This window comes from Anolis sagrei, chromosome X (genome assembly GCF_037176765.1).
Source record: "Anolis sagrei isolate rAnoSag1 chromosome X, rAnoSag1.mat, whole genome shotgun sequence".
Classification (NCBI taxonomy): Eukaryota; Metazoa; Chordata; class Lepidosauria; order Squamata; family Dactyloidae; genus Anolis; species Anolis sagrei.
Genome location: NC_090034.1, coordinates 103,748,924 through 103,768,915, shown reverse-complemented (window position 1 = coordinate 103,768,915; position 19,992 = coordinate 103,748,924). Strand labels below are relative to the sequence as shown.

Genomic DNA, 19,992 nt, shown 5'->3' with positions numbered 1-19,992 from the left:
TGGAAGAAAGGAAAAAAGAAAGAAGGAAAGAAGGAAACAAAGAAGGAAGGAAGGAAAAAAGAAAAAGAAATGAGGGAGGGAAGGAAGAAAGAGAAGGATGGAAGAAAGGAAAAAAGAAAGAAGGAAGAAAGGAAACAAAGAAGAAAGGAAACAAAGAAAAAGAAAGAGAAATGAGGGAGGGGAAAAGGAAGAAAGAGAGGGATGAAAGGAAGGAACAAAGAAAGAAGAAAGGAAAAAAGGAAGGAAGGAAAGAAAGAGAAATGAGGGAGGGAGGGAAGACAGAAAGAGAAGGATGGAAGAAAGGAAAAAAGAAAGAAGGAAAGAAGGAAACAAAGAAGGAAGGAAGGAAAAAAGAAAAAGAAATGAGGGAGGGAAGGAAGACAGAAAGAGAAGGATGGAAGAAAGGAAAAAAGAAAGAAGGAAAGAAGGAAACAAAGAAGGAAGGAAGGAAAAAAGAAAAAGAAATGAGGGAGGGAAGGAAGGAAGAAAGAAAGAGAAGGATGGAAGAAAGGAAAAAAGAAAGAAGGAAGAAAGGAAACAAAGAAGAAAGGAAAGAAAGAAAAAGAAAGAGAAATGAGGGAGGGGGAAAGGAAGAAAGAGAGGGATGAAAGGAAGGAACAAAGAAAGAAGAAAGGAAAAAAGGAAGGAAGGAAAGAAAAAGAAAGAGAAATGAGGGAGGAAAGAAAGAAAGAAAGAAAGAAAGAAAGAAAGGGATGAAAGGAAGGAGAGAAGAAAGAAGGAGAGAAGAAAGGAAGGAACAAAGAAGGAAGGAAAGAAAAAAAGAGAAATGAGGGAGGGAGAAAAGGAAGAAAGAAAGAGAGGGATGAAAGGAAGGAAAAGGAAAGAAGGAAGGAAAGAAAAAGAAAGAGAAAAGAGGGAGGGGGAAAGGAAGATAGCGAGGGATGAAAGGAAGGATAAAAGAAGGAAGAAAACAAAGAAGGAAGGAAGGAAAAGAGAAAGAGAAACGAGGGAGGGAAGGAGGGAAGAAAGAGATGGATGAAAGGAAGGAAGGAAGGAAGGAAGGAGGAAAGCAAAGAGGAAGGAAACGCAAGCCCCTCTTTACCGCTTTTTGGAAACTGCACGCATCTTTCCGGATTTCCTTCCTTCCTTCCTCAAGAAGCACGTCATCGAGCGACGGAGGGATTGAATTAAGCCTGGATTTGGGGTCACAAAGGAGCACCCCTTTGCTCCCATATTGGAACATACAGTGGCCCAATGAGTAGGAAGCAATTTGGGATGGAGATTGTAGTTTCCAAGGGTCTCGTAGGTGTGAAATGGGGATAATATTGCGTCAATGGCCAAAGGAAGGAACCAACATCATGTTCTCATCTTCTGTTTATTAGAAATCTTAGATGCCAAATATATACATAACAGTGATGATAATGCAAGCACGGGCCAACTTGGGCCCTCCAGGTGTTTTGGACTACAACTCCCACAATTCCTAACAGCCTACCGGCTGTTAGGAATTGTAGGAGTTGTAGTCCAAAACACCTGGAGGGCCCAAGTTGGCCCGTGCTTAAATGGGTGGCGGTCCGGTGTATTTCAGCATGAGGTGGAACGACTTCGCAAAGCTGTTCTCTTGCAGACAGGTGGTTTTGGAGAAAGGGAACGAAGAAGGGCCGGCAAAGAAGAAGAGAAGCAACACGAACGACAACAAGAAGAAGAACAACAACAACATCTTTGCTTTGTTCCAAATGGGAATGGTTTTTGGAGACTGGATGATGGAGAAGTCCACACAAGGACCTGGGTTGTACCTGGAACGAGAGCATAGAAACAAATGAAAGATAGACCTTGGCATTTGGGAGTTGTAGTTGCTGGGATTTATAGTTCGCCTACAATCAAAGAGCATTCTGAACCCCACCAATGATGAAATTGAACCAAACTTGGCACAAAGAACTCCAATGACGAACGGAAAATACTGGAAGGGTTTGGTGGGCATTGACCTTGAGTTTGGGAGTTGTAGTTCACCTACATCCAGACAGCACTGTGGACTCAAACAATGATAGATCTGGACCAAACTTGGCACGAATACCCCATATGCCCCAAAGTGAATATTAGTGGAGTTTGGGGAAAATAGACCTTGACATTTGGGAGTTGTAGTTGCTGGGATTTATAGTGGACCTACTATCAAAGAGCATTGTGAACCCCACCAAGGATGAAATTGAACCAAACTTGGTACACAGAACTCCAATGACGAACGGAAAATACTGGAAGGGTTTGGTGGGCATTGATCTTGAATTTGGGAGTTGTAGTTCACCTACATCCAGAGAGCACTGTGGACTCAAACAAGGATGGATCTGGACCAAACTTGGCACAAATACTCAGTATGCCCAAACGTGAACACTGGTGGAGTTTGGGGGAAATAGAATCTTGACATTTGGGAGTTGTAGTTGCTGGGATTTATAGTTCACCTACAATCAAAGAGAATTGTGAACCCCACCAATGATGAAATTGAACCAGACTTGGCACACAGAACTCCCATGACCAACGGAAAATGCTGGAAGGGTTTGGTGGGCATTGACCTTGAGTTTAGGAGTTGTAGTTCACCTCCATCCAGAGATCACTGTGGACTCAAACAAGGATGGATCTGGACCAAACTTGGCACGAATACTCAATATGACCAAATGTGAACACCAGTAGAGTTTGGGGAAAGTAGACCTTGACATTTGGGAGTTGTAGTTGCTGGGATTTATAGTTCACCTACAATCAAAGAGCATTCTGAACTCCACCAGTGATGGAATTGGGCCAAACTTCCCACACAATGGCAAGGGAAAAAACTACGAAAACTACATGACAAATTCGAATTCGGTTCTTCATAAATCAGAAATGACTTGAAAGCACCGAACAAGAATAGCTGCGAGTCAGAACATGGTAATAATGGGCTTTTTCGGAGGACTAAAACTCCCCAAACCTTCTTAACTTGTTATAAAGAGAATGCAAGCGGCACAAATACATTAACAGCTCTGACAAGATGCAATAAAAGGCAATTTAGCCGGTTTATTTTTAGCCTGGTCTCTTTTGTATATCTATCCATTCATTCTCAATCCCTTTCTTAAATCTCGGATTTCTTGAAAATCCATCAGAAAATTAGCATTTAATCCCAGTGTAGCATTGCATTTTTCCTCTGGGATGAGTCGTATTTAGTACAGATGGAGAAGTTACCTCGCATGTTGCCTTGGCCAGCAAAAGGTGCATCTACACTATAGAATTAATCCACATTGTTACCACTTGTTCTATGGCTCAGTGCGGTGGGATTCTGCACTCTTTGGCGGAGGTAGCTCAAGACCTTGCAAAACTGCAACTCCCAGTATTCTGTAGCATGAATGTGGAGCCAAACTGCATTAATTCTATAGTGTAGATGCACCCATAAACCTTGCAAAACTAGAATTCCCAGGATTCTGTAGCATTAAAGGGGTGCCAATGATGCATTCACAGGCCTTGTAAAACTACAACTCCCAGGATTCCATAGTATTAAAGTGGTGCCAATGATGCATTCACAGATTTTGCAAAACCACAACTCCTGGGATTCCATAGTATTAAAGTGGTGCCAACGATGCATTCACAGATCTTGTAAAACTACAACTCCTGGGATTCCATAGTATTAAAGTGGTGCCAACATTGCATTCACAGATCTTGCAGAACTATAATTCCAAGGATTCCATAGCAATAATGTGGTGCCTACGATGCATCCACTGACCTTGCAAAACTACAACTCATAGGATTCCATAACATTAAAGTGGTACCAACAATGCAGCCACAGACCTTGCAAAACTACAACTCACAGGATTCCATAGCATTAAAGCATTGCCAATGATGCATTCAGAGATATTTCAAAGCTGCAACTCCTGGGATTCCATAGCATTAAAGTGGTGCCAAACTGCATCAATTCTACAGTGTAGATGCATTCACAGACCTTGCAAAACTACAATTCCCAAGATCCCATGGCGCTAAAGTGGTGACAAAGCTTCATTCCCAGACCTTGCAAAGCTACAACTCCTAGGATTCCATAGCATTAAAATGGTGCCAATGATGCATCCACAGACCCTGCAAAACTACAATTCCCGAGATTCCATAGCATTAAAGTGGTGCCTACGATGCAGCCACAGACCTTACAAAACTGCAGCTCCCAGGATTCAATAGTATTAAAGTGGTGCTAACGATGCACAGACCTTGCAAAACTACAACTCCCGGGATTCCATAGTATTAAAATGGTGCCAACGATGCATCCACAGGCCTTGCAAAACTATAATTCCAAGGATTTCATAGCATTAAAGTGGTGCCAATAATGCATTCACAGATCTTGTAAAACTACAATTCCAAGGATTCCATAGCATTAAAGTGGCGCCAATGATGCATTCACAGACCTTGCAAAACTACAACTCCCGCGATTCCATAGCATTAAAGTGATGCCAACGATGCATCCACTGTCCTTGCAAAACTACAACTCCCAGGATTCCATAGCATTTTATTTGAACCAACGATGCAGCCACAGACCTTGCAAAACTACAAATCCCAGGATTCAATAGTATTAAAGTGGTGCCAACGATGCACAGACCTTGCAAAACTACAACTCCCAGGATTCCATAGCATTTCAGTGGTGCCAACGATGCAGCTACAGACCTTGCAAAACTACAACTCCTGGATTCCATAGCATTAAAATGGTGCCAACGATGCATTCACAGACCTTGCAAAACTACAACTCCTAGGATTCCATAGCATTTCAGTGGTACCAATGATGCAGCTACAGACCTTGCAAAACTCCAACTCCCAGGATCCCATAGCATTAAAATGGTGTCAACGATGCATTCACAGACCTTGCAAAACTATAACTACCTGGAAAGTATGAAAGTGATGCCAAACTGCATTAAATGTACAGTGTGCAAACTTGGGCCCTCCAGGTGTTTTGGACTACAACTCCCACCATTCCCACCAATGGTGGGAGTTGCAGTCCAAAAAACCTGGAGGGCCAAAGTGGTCTAGAAGCACCTGGAAATATCAGCGTTTTTGCAACACAAAAGATATGGATCAGAGGCCCATGTTTGCACCAAACGTCTGAACCAATTGTAGTTCTCTTCCTTCCTTCCTTCCTTCCTTCCTGCTCGCTCTGGGCATCTCCTGACCCTCGGCCGCCCTCTCCTTCTGTCTCCTCCATCATCCTCTGGCCTTTTACGCTTCGCCGGTTTGCTGAGCAGGAGATGCCGCCCTGGAAACGAAAACCCTTCCTCCAAACAAACAGCCTGATCCGTCAATGCAAACCTTGCATTTGCATCCTTTCCCATGTTCGTGCCTTTCGACCAGTCTTTGCAAACGCTTGACTAGTCTAGCATTGCAAAAGACGGAAGAGAAAATGATCTACAAAAGGTTTTGGTGCACAATTTTGGATGGCCATCTGCTGGGAAGGGATTGATGGTGTCTTGCATGGTGGAAAAGGGTTGGAGCCCCCTTTATGAAGGTTTTGATGCAGAGGTTTGGATGGCCATCTGCCAGGAAGGGTTTGGTGGTGTTTCGCATGGTGGAAAAGGGTTGGACTCCCCTTTATGAAGGTTTTGATGCACAATTTTGGATGGCCATCTGTCGGGAAGGGTTTGGTGGTGTCTCGCATGGTGGAAAAGGGTTGGACTCCCATTTATGAAGGTTTTGGGGCACAATTTTGGATGGCCATCTTCCAGGAAGGGTTTGGTGGTGTCTCGCATGGCGAAAAAGGGTTGGACTCCCATTTATGAAGGTTTTGATGCACAATTTTGGAAGGCCATCTGCCGGGAATGTTTTTATGGTGTTTCGCATGGCGGAAAAGGGTTGGAGCCCCCTTTATGAAGGTTTTGATGCACAATTTTGGATGGCCATCTGTCAGGAAGGGTTTGGTGGTGTCTCGCATGGTGGAAAAGGGTTGGACTCCCATTTATGAAGGTTTTTATGCACAATTTTGGATGGCCATCTGCCGGGAATGTTTTTATGGTGTCTCGCATGGCGGAAAAGGGTTGGAGCCCCCTTTATGAAGGTTTTGGTGCACAATTTTGGATGGCCATCTGTCGGGAAGGGTTTGGTGGTGTCTCGCATGGTGGAAAAGGGTTGGACTCCCCTTTATGAAGGTTTTGATGCAGAGGTTTGGATGGCCATATGTCAGGAAGGGTTTGGTGGTGTCTCACATGGCGGAAAAGGGTTGGACTCCCCTTTATGAAGGTTTTGGGGCACAAATTTGGATGGCCATCTGTCGTGAAGGCTTTGGTGGTGTCTGGACTGGATAGCCTTTGGGGGTCCCTTCCAACCTCAGGATTCTATGCTTCAACAAAGCACAAATTTGGATGGCCATCTGTCAGGAAAGATTGGAATGTGCCTGGCAGAAGGGGTTAGACTAGATGTCCTTTGGAGATCCTAATCCTAACGGAATATAGATTTCCTGAAATTATTATTATTATGAATATGATTGAGTCTCTTTCTCAGGAGGCTTTCAAGAAGAGGTTGGATGGCCATCCGTCAGGAAGGGTTTGAATGGCAGAAAATATACCTGGGAAAGTGGAGTCTCTTTCTCAGAGGGTTTTTTAAAGCAGAGCCTGGATGGCCATCTGTGAGGTGGGATTGTATTGTATCTTCCTACACTGAAAGAAAGGGGTTGGACTAGAAAGCCTTTGGGGATCTCTTCCAACTCTAGTGAAATATAGACTACTTGGAGAGGTGTTTCCTTCTCCAGAAGTTTTTAAGCAGAGCCTGGATGGCCATCTGTGAGGTGGGATTGTATTGTATCTTCCTACACGGAATGAAAGGGGTTGGACTAGATAGCCTTTGGGGATCCCTTCCAACTCTCACTAGACTACTTAGAGATGTTTTTCCTTCTCCAGAAGTTTTTAAGCAGAGGCTGGATGGCCATCTGTCGGGAGGGCTTTGATTGTGTCTTCCTGCATAGAATAATGGGGTTGGACTAGATGACCTTTGCTGAAAAAAGACCACCTTACTGGGATCTGTACGCATTATTCGCCGACACATCACACAGCCCTAGACACTTGGGAAGTGTGTGACGTGTGATCCAATAGAACAGCCAGCAGAGTCTCACTTCCACATTGTTGGATCATCAAGTGTCTAGATGTCATCGGGGTTTGTGAAACTATTAGAACAAGCCAGCAGAGTGACCTTGTTTGTTGTGTACTCATCTTGTTGTGTATCAGTGGTGCCTTATCCATTTCAAGGGCGAAATATTGAAGGCAAAGGCTCTTACCCCTTTCCTACGGCGATGGCGATTTCCGCAGGCCAGGCACCGGGCGATTTCTCCCTGGAGATCTGGGAACAGATGCACAAAAGGAGCGGAAATTAGACATTAGTCTCTTCCCATCTCCATCCGAAATGCTGCTTCACGGCACAGCGAGGGAGACAGCCAGGCACTGAGGACACCACGGCCTGAGTCCCCGCTTTGCATGTTGTGAAATGGATGGGTGGGGAAAAGAGGATCCAAATCATCATCATCATCATCATCATCCCCTCCACAAATGCTGACATCAAAAGCATTTCAATCCACTTTAAAATCTGCAACGATGCAAACATCAAAACAAAAATTAAATATCAATTATATTTTTAAATCACATTTAAAATCCATAAAATTATTATTATTATTATTATTATTACATATTATTATTATTATAGATATACATTATTATTATTATTACAAATAAAAACTTTTATTGATACATATTATTATTGTTGTTACTACTACTATGGATACAAATTATTATTATTGATACAAATTACTACTACTAATGGATACATATTATTATTATTATTATTATGGATACATATTATCATTACTACTATTACTATGGATACACATTATTATTATTATTGATACACATTACTACTACTAATGGAGACATATTATTATTATTAATGCATATTATCATTACTACTACTACTACTATGGATACACATTATTATTATTATTGTTACAGATGCAAATTATTATTATTATTACTACTACTACTACTATGGATACACGTTACTATTATTATTATTGAAACAAATAACTGCTACTACTAATGGATACATATTATTATTATGGATACATATTATCATTACTACTATTACTACTATGGATACACATTATTATTATTATTATTATTATTGTTACAGATACTTATTATTATTATTATTATTATTATTATTACTACTACTACTACTATGGATACACATTATTATTATTATTGATACAATTACTACTACTAATGGATACATATTATTATTATTATTATGGATGCATATTATCATTACTACTATTACTACTATGGATACACATTATTATTATTATTGTTACAGATACTTATTATTATTATTATTATTATTACTATGGACACACATTGTTATTATTATTGATACAAATTACTACTACTAATGGATACATATTATTATTATTATGGATACATATTATCATTACTACTAGTAGTATGGATACACATTATTACTGTTGTTGTTACAGAAACAAATTATTATTATTACTACTACTACAATGGATAAACATTATTATTATTATTATTATTATTATTATTACTGATACAAATTACTACTATTGCTAATGGATACACATTATTATTATTATTATTAATGCATATTATCATTACTACTACTATGGATACACATTATTATTATTATTGTTAAAGATACAAATTATTATTATTATTTCTACTATTATGGATACACATTATTATTATTATTATTATTATTATTATTATTGATACAAATTACTACTACTACTACTATGGATACATATTATTATGTATGACAACGAGATCCAACAGCTAATTAACAAGAAAAGGAAAGCCTTCCAAACATGGCAGAGAGACATCAACTGTGCTGTTAAGAAAAAGATCTACGCCAGCACAAAAGTTGAGATCCAAAGAAGGACAAGAGAACTCAAGAACATCTGGTGGACAAAGAAGGCTGAAGAAATCCAACACCTGGCAGATACCCATGATGCTCAGGGATTTTTCAAAGCCACAAAGGTCATCTATGAACCAAGAAACCATGGCATACAGCCTCTCTGCTCATCGGATGTAACCAAACTTCTGAAGGACAAAAAATCAATTGCACTACGTTGGAAAGAACACTACCAAAGCCTCCTGAATTGCAGCTCCAATGTGGCCGAAGAGGTCCTCTCACAAATCCCACAACAACAAACCAGGGATGAGCTTGCAGCACTGCCTAGTTTGAAAGAAGTCAGCAATGCCATCAGCCAACAAAAAAATAACGAAGCCAGCGGACCTGATGGGATCCCTGCTGAAATTTTTAAAGAGGGAGGACCTGAGCTGACACAACAACTCCACCAGCTCATAGAAAAAGTGTGGGTGACCGAGAAAATCCCAGCAGACTTCAAGGATGCCACCATCATCACCCTCTTCAAAAAAAGGGGAAAGAACAGACTGCGGAAACTATCGAGGTATCCCCCTCCTAACCTCCGCTGGGAAAATCCTCGCAAGAATCCTTGCAAACTGCCTTCTACATAGGTAATTTTCAACGGTAAGCAAACAGTATTTTGGCGCCCCCCCCCCCCCAAACAATCATTGATATATATTTTCTGTTTGTCGTGTGAGTTCTGTGTGCCATGTTTGGTTCAATTCCATCATTGGTGGAGTTCAGAATGCTTTTTGATTGTAGGTGAACTATACATCCCAGTAACTACACTTGCCGCACTTGCTCCCTTGCTTGGCCCGCTTTGGGAGGCGTGCCTGAAGACCCCGGCGTGTGCACCAAAAGTCACCTCTTCTCCTGACTTTCTCCTCAGCCATTGGGACCAAGAGAGAGAGAGAGAGAGGTGGAGATGCCCACCTTTCCTGAAGGTAGGCGCAAAAACAAAGGAGGGAGCGGAGGTGGGAGATACCTCCAGCCGGAGGGGCTCTCTCTCTCTCTCTCTCTTGGTACCAATGGCTGAAGAGAAAGTCAGGAGAAGAGGCGACTTTTGGTGCGCACGCTGGGGTCTTCAGACACGCCTCTGGACCTGAAGCGGACCAGGTGCAGCGGCTCCGCCACTTGGCCCACCCGCGGATTAGGGAGAGGAGAGGAGGCGGGGGGAGCGCCGGGGGATCGGGAAAGGGAGCCAGTCATGGGGAAGGGATTGAACGTGGAGAACGATTGAGTGCCGGCTCTGCTCGCGCACCCGGTGGCCGGGTGGAGTAGGAACGAGAGGAGCTAGGCGAGGCTCAAGGGCCCGGCCCCTTTGGGAAGAGGATCGCCCGGCAGTGAGGCAAGAGAGCGGAGGCTCCCCCCGGACTGGTAGAGCTGTTGTGAGCTGAGGGGGCGCTCCTCAAGTGGTGGTCGAGGGGCATTTACAGAGGTGCCTCTGCGCCCCTGGCAAAAAAAGTGTTCTGCGACCGCTTACTTTGCGTAATGGACGAGCCGTCCCTGGGCGCTCCTCAAGGGGTGGTCGAGGTGCATTTACAGAGGCGCCTCTGTGCCCCTGGCAAAAAAAAGTGTTCTGCGACCGCTTACTTTGCATAATGGACGAGCCACCCCTGCTTCTGCCCCTCTCAGAAGACACCCTCCCAGAATCCCAGAACGGCTTCCGCCCCTCCAGAGGAACCGTGGACATGATCTTCACTGCACGACAGCTCCAAGAAAAAGGCAGGGAACCAAATCAACCTCTGTACATAGCATTCATTGACCTTGCAAAGGCATTCGACACAGTGAATCGCAGTGCTCTCTGGACCATCCTCCAAAAACTGGACACAGGATTATTATTCCAGGTGAGATTTGGCCAAAAGAGAAGCGAGTGGGACTATGACTTCCCTCAATCCAGACACTATACTCTTACTGATGCAGTCTAGAATCACATTGGCCTTTTTAGTTGCTGCATCACACTCTTAACTCACGTTCAGCTTGGGCTCTACTAAAACCCTTGGGTCTCTTTCATGCGTGCTGCTTTCAAGCCAGGTGTCAGCCATCCTATAGTCAGGTTGCATCCTGGGGTCTTACCTGGCCGTTGCTCGCCAAACCAGGTGAGGAGGTGATGACGGATTTGGCTTTCTTTTTTGCCTGCTGTTGCTTTTCTTGGTGTTCAGTTGCTGAGGATTGCATTGGAAGATTCCCTTTGGCAGATAGAGGAGCGGACGGGCACGTTGCAGCATCCTACAGAAGGATCCAAAAGGTTATTACTGCAAAGGTGAGGCTACTATAATTATATTTTTTTATACTTCTAGTAGCCCTTCTGGAGTGGATCTGCATCAACAGTCTTAGGCAGAGCGTGCAAAACTACAACTCCCAGGGCTCCATAGCACTGAGCCGTGGTAGTTCAAGTAGTGTCAAACTGCATTAAGTCTATTAAGTCTGTGTAGATGCATCCAAAGTCTATGGAAACATACTCATTACTTTCTCTAAGGTGCAACAAGATCCCTTTGCATCCTTGGTGTATTCATTTGTATTATCCCAGAACTAGTTAAGATAACAATATAGTATTCACAAGATGATGATGATTATTATTATTATTGGTATTGGTATTGTTCTTCTTATTCTTATCATTGTTATGTTAGCGTTAGCAGCTTTAAGTCTCATTTGGCAGAGAAAAAGTGGGGTATACATACAAATAATAATAATAATAATAATAATAATAATAATAATAATATAACAATATAATAACAATATATTGTGTTAATCTATTATAATAATCCAATATAATAATAGTCATATAACAATATAGTAATAATATATTATTTTAATCTAATATAATAATCTAATATAACAATCTATATTAATAGTCATGTAACAATATAATAAGAATATATTATGTTAATTATGTTAATATTATGTTAATCTATTATAATAATCTAATAAAATAATCTATAATAATAGTCATATAACAATATAGTAATAATATATGATGGCAGTCTATTATAATAATCTAATCTAATAATATATAATAATAATAACAGTAATATAATAATATAGTAATAATATATTATGGTAATCTATTATAATAATCTAATAATCTCTAATGGTAGTAATATAACAATATAGTAATAATATATTGTGATAATATATTCTAATAATCTAATCTAATGATCAATAATAATAATAATAATATAATATAATAATAATATATTATTCTAATCTATTATAATAATCCGATATAATAATCTCTAATAATAGTAATATAACAATATGGTAATAATATATTGTGATAATCTAATATAATAATCTATAATAGTCAATTATAATAACTGAATACAATAATATATAATAATAGACATATAACAATATAGTAATAATATATTATGTTAATCTATTATAATAATCTAATAAAATAATCTATAATAATAGTCATATAACAATATAGTAATAATATATGATGGTAGTCTTTTATAATAATCTATAATAATAATAATAACTGTAATATAATAATATAGTGATAATATATTATGGTAATCTATTATAATAATCTAATAATCTCTATTAATAGTAATATAACAATTTAATAATAATATATTGTGATAATATATTATAATAATCTAATCTAATGATCAATAATAATAATAGTAATATAATAATAATCTAATATATTATGGTAATCTATTATAATAATCCGATATAATAATCTATAATAATAGTAATATAACAATATGGTAATATTGTGATAATCTAATATAATAATCTGATATACTAATCTATAATAATAGTCACATAACAATATAATAAGAATATATGATGGTAGTCTATTATAGTAATCTAATATAACAATCTATATTAATAGTCATGTAACAATATAATAATAATATATTATGTTAATCTAATAATCTAATCTAATAAATAATAATAATTGTAATATAATAATATAGTAATAATATATTATGGTAATCCATTATAATAATCTAATCTAATAATCTATAATAATAGTAATATAACAATATAGTAATAATATATTGTGATAATCTAATCTAATAATCTGATATACTAATCTATAATAATAGTAATATAGCAATATAGTAATAATATATGATAGTAGTCTATTATAATAATCTAATATAACTATATTAATAGCCATATAACAATATAATAATATATTATGTTAATCTATTGTAATAATCTAACAAAATAATCTATAATAGTAGTTATATAACAATATAGTAATAATATATGATGGTAGTCTATTATAATAATCTAATCTAATAATCTATAATAATAGTAATATAACAATATAATATATATTGTGATAATATATTCTAATAATCTCATCTAATAATCAATAATAATAATATAATATAATAATATAATAATTATATATTGTGATAATATATTTTAATAATCTAATCTAATAATCAATAATAATAATAATTGTAATATAATAATATAATAATAATATATTATGATAATCTATAATAATAATAATAATAATAATGAAATCCAGCATATAGATCTTGTTTGCTGTGACATACTGTGCTTTTGTATCAATAATAATAATAATAATTATTATTATTATTATTATTATTATTATTATTATTATTTCCCCCTGGACACTGATTCAACAGAGAGCAATTGAAGGAAAGGGAAATGTTTGCACCAAAAACAAAACAGACTTAATCATTAACTAGTGCGATACTGCTAAAGCACGTCAACATTACTCTTGAATAATAATAAAAATAATGGAAGCTCAGTCGAAACTCCTAAAATATCAATTTCTGAATCCTTGGAAGGAGGGAACAAAATCCAAGATAGTGCAGAAAGAATTTGCATGCAAACCCATGAATATTCAGATAAAATAGGAAATAGTAGGGACTTCTTCCCTTTGGGAGAAGCCCCTAAAAAGCTCACTTGTTGCTGCATCTCCGCCTGCAATTCTTGGCAATTCTGTCCCAGCCAAGACTTGATGCGTTCGGGGTCAAATCCAACCGGTTCAATGAGATGGAAGCCTTTTTCTTTCTCCAAGGTCCATTTTGGGGGTTGCTGGCACCCCTCAAACGCTTCCCAAGAAAGTGACTTCCCTACCAAAGGAAAATAAAAGTTAAATTCCACATTAAACTACTACTTGAATCCCCAGGATAGTCGGCCTTAGGTGCATCTACACTGTGGAAATTAATGCACTTATGGCAGTTACGGACTTACCTAAATGGCAGGTTTTTGGTCTCTGTTTTGCAACGGAACAATCCAACTTTTCCCACTCTTCTCCAAATACGTTTTGTTCCTGCGAAGTCGCCGCGTTAATTAAAAAAGGAATAAATAAACAAGAGAGAAATTGAAATGTGAATGGGATAGGGCCATGATGGCGAACCTATGACACGTGTGTCAGCACTGACACGCGTAGCTATTTTCGATGACACACAGCCACATGCGGCCGCATACAGAGAAGATGGGGCCACATCCCAAGAAGGACATTTCATCCTCGGCTCCTACACCAGCATTTTTCTATAATGCCGAGATATAAGGCATTATAGAAAAAGCAGGTAACTTAAATAATTACTTTTTGGTTTATTAAATACAGTTATATATTGCAATAATATATTTTTGTTATTAAACTATAAATATCATGAAATTATGGGTTTTTCTCGAAGTGACACCCCACTCGAGTTATGCTCGGTTTTTTGGCGAGTATTGACACACCAAACTCAAAAGGTTGCCCATCATTGGGATAGGGTAATAATTACGAAACTAGAGAAATCAAAGTTAAAAATGTACCCCCTCTGTATTTAGAAATTAGTTTACACTAAGGGTCCATCTTGTCTGAAACATTTGTTGTTAGCACCTAAGAAAAATGTGCAATCAACAACTTTCACAAGACAGTTCAGGCAGAAGGCTAAAAAGCTGACGAAGTGCCTATTTGGGTCTTGTACTTTCCATTGTCAAGAAGTCATATGATTTACAAGAAGTCAGTTAGTCAATGTGCTAAATAAGGAATTAGAGAAGTTAGTTAGTCAATGTGATAAAAAAAGGAATTAAGCCTAGGTGATAGTTTGTAATTGGATAACTTTTGCTGCAGTGCCAAAGAGCCTTGTCTATATAATGTGAGCTTGAGAGACACTGGGCGCAGCAGCCTCTTGAAAGTACCAAGACCTGCATGTTTGGTATGGCTGGCCCGTCTCATCATGATCATGACAAAATAAACCTTGCTTTTGTACTTCTCCTGAGATTGGGTGTTTGTCTTTCTGCCTCCTGTGACCGGACCCAATGCAGGGACCCTGAATTGGGGATCCCTAACAAAAGAGGGTTTTAATCTTGCTAAAACAACAACAACAACTTAGAAAACTGAACATTTTGAAGCTCAACATTTGAAGGCGGCCACAGACAGACAGATAGATTGGGATAAACAGAGGCAGAATACATACATATGCACACACGTATGTACATAGGGATGACTAGAGAGAGAGAGGGAGAGGGGGAGAGAGAGATAGGGAGAGAGGGGAGAATAGATAAATAGATAGGTAGGGATGGATAGAAAGAGAGATAAAGATAGATAAATAGGTAGAGGGGGGAGAGAGAAGGATAGATGGATGGACAGAGAGAAAGAGATAAGGATAGATAGATAGAGAGAGGAGGGATAGATAGATAGATTGATAGAGTGTGTAAATAGATAGAAAGATACAGATAGAGAGAGGGAGAGATAGATGGATAGATAGATGGATGGATAGACAGATTGGGATAAATAGAGGTAGATACATACATACGTACACCAATATGTACATAGGGATGGCTAGAAAGAGAGAGAGGGAAAGAGAGAGATAGGGATAGATAGGGAGAGAGGGGAGAATAGATAGATAGAGGGGATAGATAGATAGATAGATAGATAGATAGATAGATAGATAGATAGATATGGACAGACAGAGAGATAAGGATAGATAAATAGGTAGAGGGGGGGGGAGAGAAGAATAGATGGATGGATAGAGAGAAAGAGATAAGGATAGATAGACTGATAGATAGGGAGAGGCGGGATAGATAGATAGATAGATAGATAGAGGGGATAGATAGATAGATAGATAGATAGATAGATAGATAGATAGATAGATAGATAGATAGATAGATATAGAGAGAGGGAGAGATGGATGGATGGATGGATAGACAGATAGATTGGGATAAATAGATACATACACACATATGTACATAGGGATGGCTAGATAGAGAGAGATAGAGGGAGAGAGAGATAGGAATAGATAGGGAGAGAGAGGAGAATAGATAGATAGATAGAGAGAGAGATGGGGATAGATAGATTGATAGAGAGATAGATAGATAGATGATAGATAGATAGATAGATAGATAGAGAGGGAGAGATGGATGGATGGATAGACAGATAGATTGGGATAAATAGAGGTAGATACATACATAAATACATGCACACATATGTACATAGGGATGGCTAGATAGAGAGAGATAGAGGGAGAGAGATAGATAGGGATAGATAGGGAGAGAGGGGAGAATAGATGGATGGATAGATAGATAGATCATCCAAAAAGGACTGGTAGGAACATAAACCTGGAAAAGTTGTCCAGGTGGTGAATCTCATGAAATGTTAGGATTCACACTGATAAACAATGAGAACATAACTGTATCTAAGAAAAAAGAGAGTTTGGATCACACATTTGGTGAATAGTATTGGAGACAAGAATTTAAAGCTAGATCAGTTCAGGGAGCATCCAGACGGATTGAAAAGTCCCAGGTTTTGTTCCAATTTGAAAAATAAACCATCCTAGGGAGACGTTCTCCAAAGTCTCTGATTGTATTGAAGATGTGCTGTAAAAAGAAAACCCCACGGGGGGGGGGGGGGGGGGAATCATGGGGTCACCTGAGGTCGAGAGGCCACTTGAAGGTAAACAACACTGCAGTATCCTCAGCAATAACAGCAACATCCACCTGGGACTATTGTTCTCTAATCTCCACGGAGGGCCAGCCCAACCCATGACCTACCGCAAAGTCTTCCCGGCTGTCACTCCTCAACGGCAACGAGCCGGACACCCAGCGAGATGCTCGGCTCCTCCGGCGAGGCTCTTCCCAAAGGCCCACACCTGCAAGGCGGGAAGCACAGGTGAGAACAAATCATAAACGTAAGGAAGGAAGGGGCCTCTGGGGAGCTCTCGTTGGCTGTGGATCACGTGGTGGGATTTTATCTGGTTTAATCTGGAGCAGGGGGTCCTCAAGCGACAGCACACGGGCCACATATGGCACACCAAGGTCATTTGCCCAGCCCACATATTAAACTTCAGACTCAATGCTGCTGCACCCCATTGGCACCCTTTTCTTGCCCCTTAACTCTCCCTTTCTTTCTTTTCTTCATCTCCGAAACAGAGGGACCCCATTCTTGCACCTTCTCTTCCCTTTCCAATCCTTAACTCTCCTTTCCTTGCCTTTTCTCTCCTCTCTCTTCATCTCTCTCCAAAATAGAGGGACCCTCGCACCCCATTCTTGCTCCTTAACTCTCCTTTTGTTTCCTTTCATTTTTCCTTTCCCGCTTTTCTCTTTCTTTTCCTTTCCTCTCTCTATCTCTCTCTCTGAAATGGGGAGACCCTCTGCAACTCCTTCTTGCTCCTTTCCTTTCCTTTCCTTTCCTTTCCTTTCATTTCCTCTCTTTATTTTCTCCCAAAACAGAGGGATCTTCTGCATCCCCTTCTTGCGCCTTTCGTTTCCTTTTCATTCCTCTCTCTCTCTGCAAAACAGAGGGACCCTCTGCACCCCATTCTTGCTCCTTCCCTTTCCTTTTCTTTCTCTATTTTCTCTCAACACAAAGGGATCCTTTGCACTCCCTTCTTGCTCCTTCCCTTCCCTTTCTTTTTCCTTTCCTTTATTTTCTCCCAGAACAGAGGGATCCCCTGCAACTCCTTATTGCTCCTTTCCTTTCTTTTCATTTCCTCTCTCTATTCCAGTCCCCTCCTCCTGGGGACGACCCTACTAAAGTTCCTATCGGCTTCACTTCCATGCCAAGCTGGGTTTATCGTAAGATTAATGATGTAGCCTTGCCATCAAGAGGCTTCTTTGTACCAGAAAGGACTTATCTTAAGATGGATGGAAGTTCTTGCTATCAGTAGACACTCTGGCACTATGGGGTACAGGATGGTCCTCTAATAGCAACTCTTTAGATAAAGGTGCTTAATGGAAGATTAAAGGTATTGAAGTTAAAAATATGCTATTAAAGACAATGTAAAAGTGGAATTTTGTGACGCACATTGTGATGCTTGTATGATGTATGCATATTATTTTAAAGGGTATATAAACCAAGACATTTCCTTTGTTCACCACCCTGTTTCCTGGAATGCCAGCAGGGTCCACATCCAGTTGGCACCAACCGAGAATAAACCGTACTTTTGCAGACCTCGGGAACTTTCTTTTGTCTCTTTTCCTCAAACTATCTCCCTGCCATTTCTTCAGTGCAATTTGCTGGCCAACTTGCTTCTTGTCATCCATTCAACTGACTTCAGACACAGTTGTTTCTGCTTCAGTAGCGGCTCTTATTTTTATTTACATTTCATTCATTGCAATAAGACTTAACTTGTTAGCACAGTCAGATGCGAGGGAGAAGAGCCAAGAGAAAGAACAAAATGGTGTATGCTCTATTTATATCCCACTGTTATCAGCTCATTGATTCAGTGTCCAGCCTCCTAATCTATTGCAACATCCACAAATTAACTCTTTCACAGCTAGCAGCATGGACATTTTAAACTTGCACAATATATTGACATAACGCTGATAAAATCTTGATCAGAAAACTCTGTGAGAAGGTTGCCTTCAGGGCTCCCTAAGTCTGAAACAACTTGAAGGTAAGCAACAGCAACAGCAACAACAACAACAACAACAAACTATAGTCTCAGACCCTCAACACTCTGAGAGGCCTGGTGTTCTGGGGACTTTCAATGGCATCACAACTGCACAACAACAAACTATAGTCTCAGACCTTCAACAGTCTGAGAGACCTGGTGTTCTGGGGACTTTCAATGGCATCACAACTGAACAACAACAACAAACTATAGTCTCAGACCCACAACAGTCTGAGAGGTCTGGCGATCTGGGGACTTTCAATGGCATCACAATTGCACAACAACAACAACAAACTATACTCTCAGACCCCCAACACTCTGAGAGACCTGGTGTTCTGGGGACTTTCAATGGCATCACAATTGAACAACAACAACAAACTATAGTCTCAGACCCACAACACTCTGAGAGGCCTGGTGTTCTGGGGACTTTCAATGGCATCACAATTGCACAACAACAACAAACTATAGTCTCAGACCCTCAACCGTCTGAGAGGCCTGGTGTTCTGGGGACTTTCAATGGCATCACAATTGCACAACAACAACAAACTATAGTCTCAGACCCTCAACCGTCTGAGAGGCCTGGTGTTCTGGGGACTTTCAATGGCATCACAATTGCACAACAACAACAAACTATAGTCTCAGACCCTCAACCGTCTGAGAGGCCTGGTGTTCTGGGGACTTTCAATGGCATCACAATTACACAACAACAACAACAAACTATAGTCTCAGACCCTCAACCGTCTGAGAGACCTGGCAATCTGGGGACTTTCAATGGCATCACAATAACATTCAGATCAAGAGCTTTTCTATTACGCATCAGCAGTCACGCAATGGCATTTTGCACAAACTTGGCTTCCGAGTCTCCTTCAAGGGCAATCCCACACCAAGCGCATTATAGCGTAGGCTTCCCTCGGTTTTCAATGATTCACTAAATCGACAGATCTAAATTACAGCCATGCACTCTGCTTTCGCCTCCTTGGTTTGTTCAATCGACCATGCGCCGCGTCATGTTTTTAATCTCAGTTGACTTGGTGCCATCTAGTCTATTGCTGCTATATTTTGATCATTGTGCCATGTGTTTTGGTGAGATGTATTTGATACTGATGTGTTTGACTATTATAATTATTATCATCGGAAATGCAACATGCATGCATGGGCCAACTCCTGGAGGGCCAAAGTTGGCCCACACCTGTTATAATAGGACATCATGCTGCAGAATATCTTGCTCTAGATTTGCAATGAACATCTCATCTAGTCTCAACCAATGCAACACAGTTTGTGTCAAATGTCGTAC

General features: G+C 39.7%; 1 protein-coding gene across 1 annotated transcript in view; it reads right to left on the bottom strand.

The window, feature by feature from the left end:
• Positions 1-1,462: 1,462 nt before the first annotated feature.
• Positions 1,463-19,992, bottom strand: part of LOC137094875 (nesprin-2-like) — a 43,410-nt gene continuing 24,880 nt past the window's right edge. Inside the window, exons 8-13 of the mRNA XM_067460794.1 lie at positions 16,858-16,955; positions 14,047-14,146; positions 13,777-13,946; positions 10,948-11,100; positions 7,211-7,272; positions 1,463-1,754 (exon numbers count right to left, since the gene is read on the bottom strand). Of these exons, the coding sequence (XP_067316895.1) occupies positions 1,517-1,754; positions 7,211-7,272; positions 10,948-11,100; positions 13,777-13,946; positions 14,047-14,146; positions 16,858-16,955 (821 nt within the window). The 3' untranslated portion in view covers positions 1,463-1,516. The remainder of the gene's footprint in view (positions 1,755-7,210; positions 7,273-10,947; positions 11,101-13,776; positions 13,947-14,046; positions 14,147-16,857; positions 16,956-19,992) is intronic.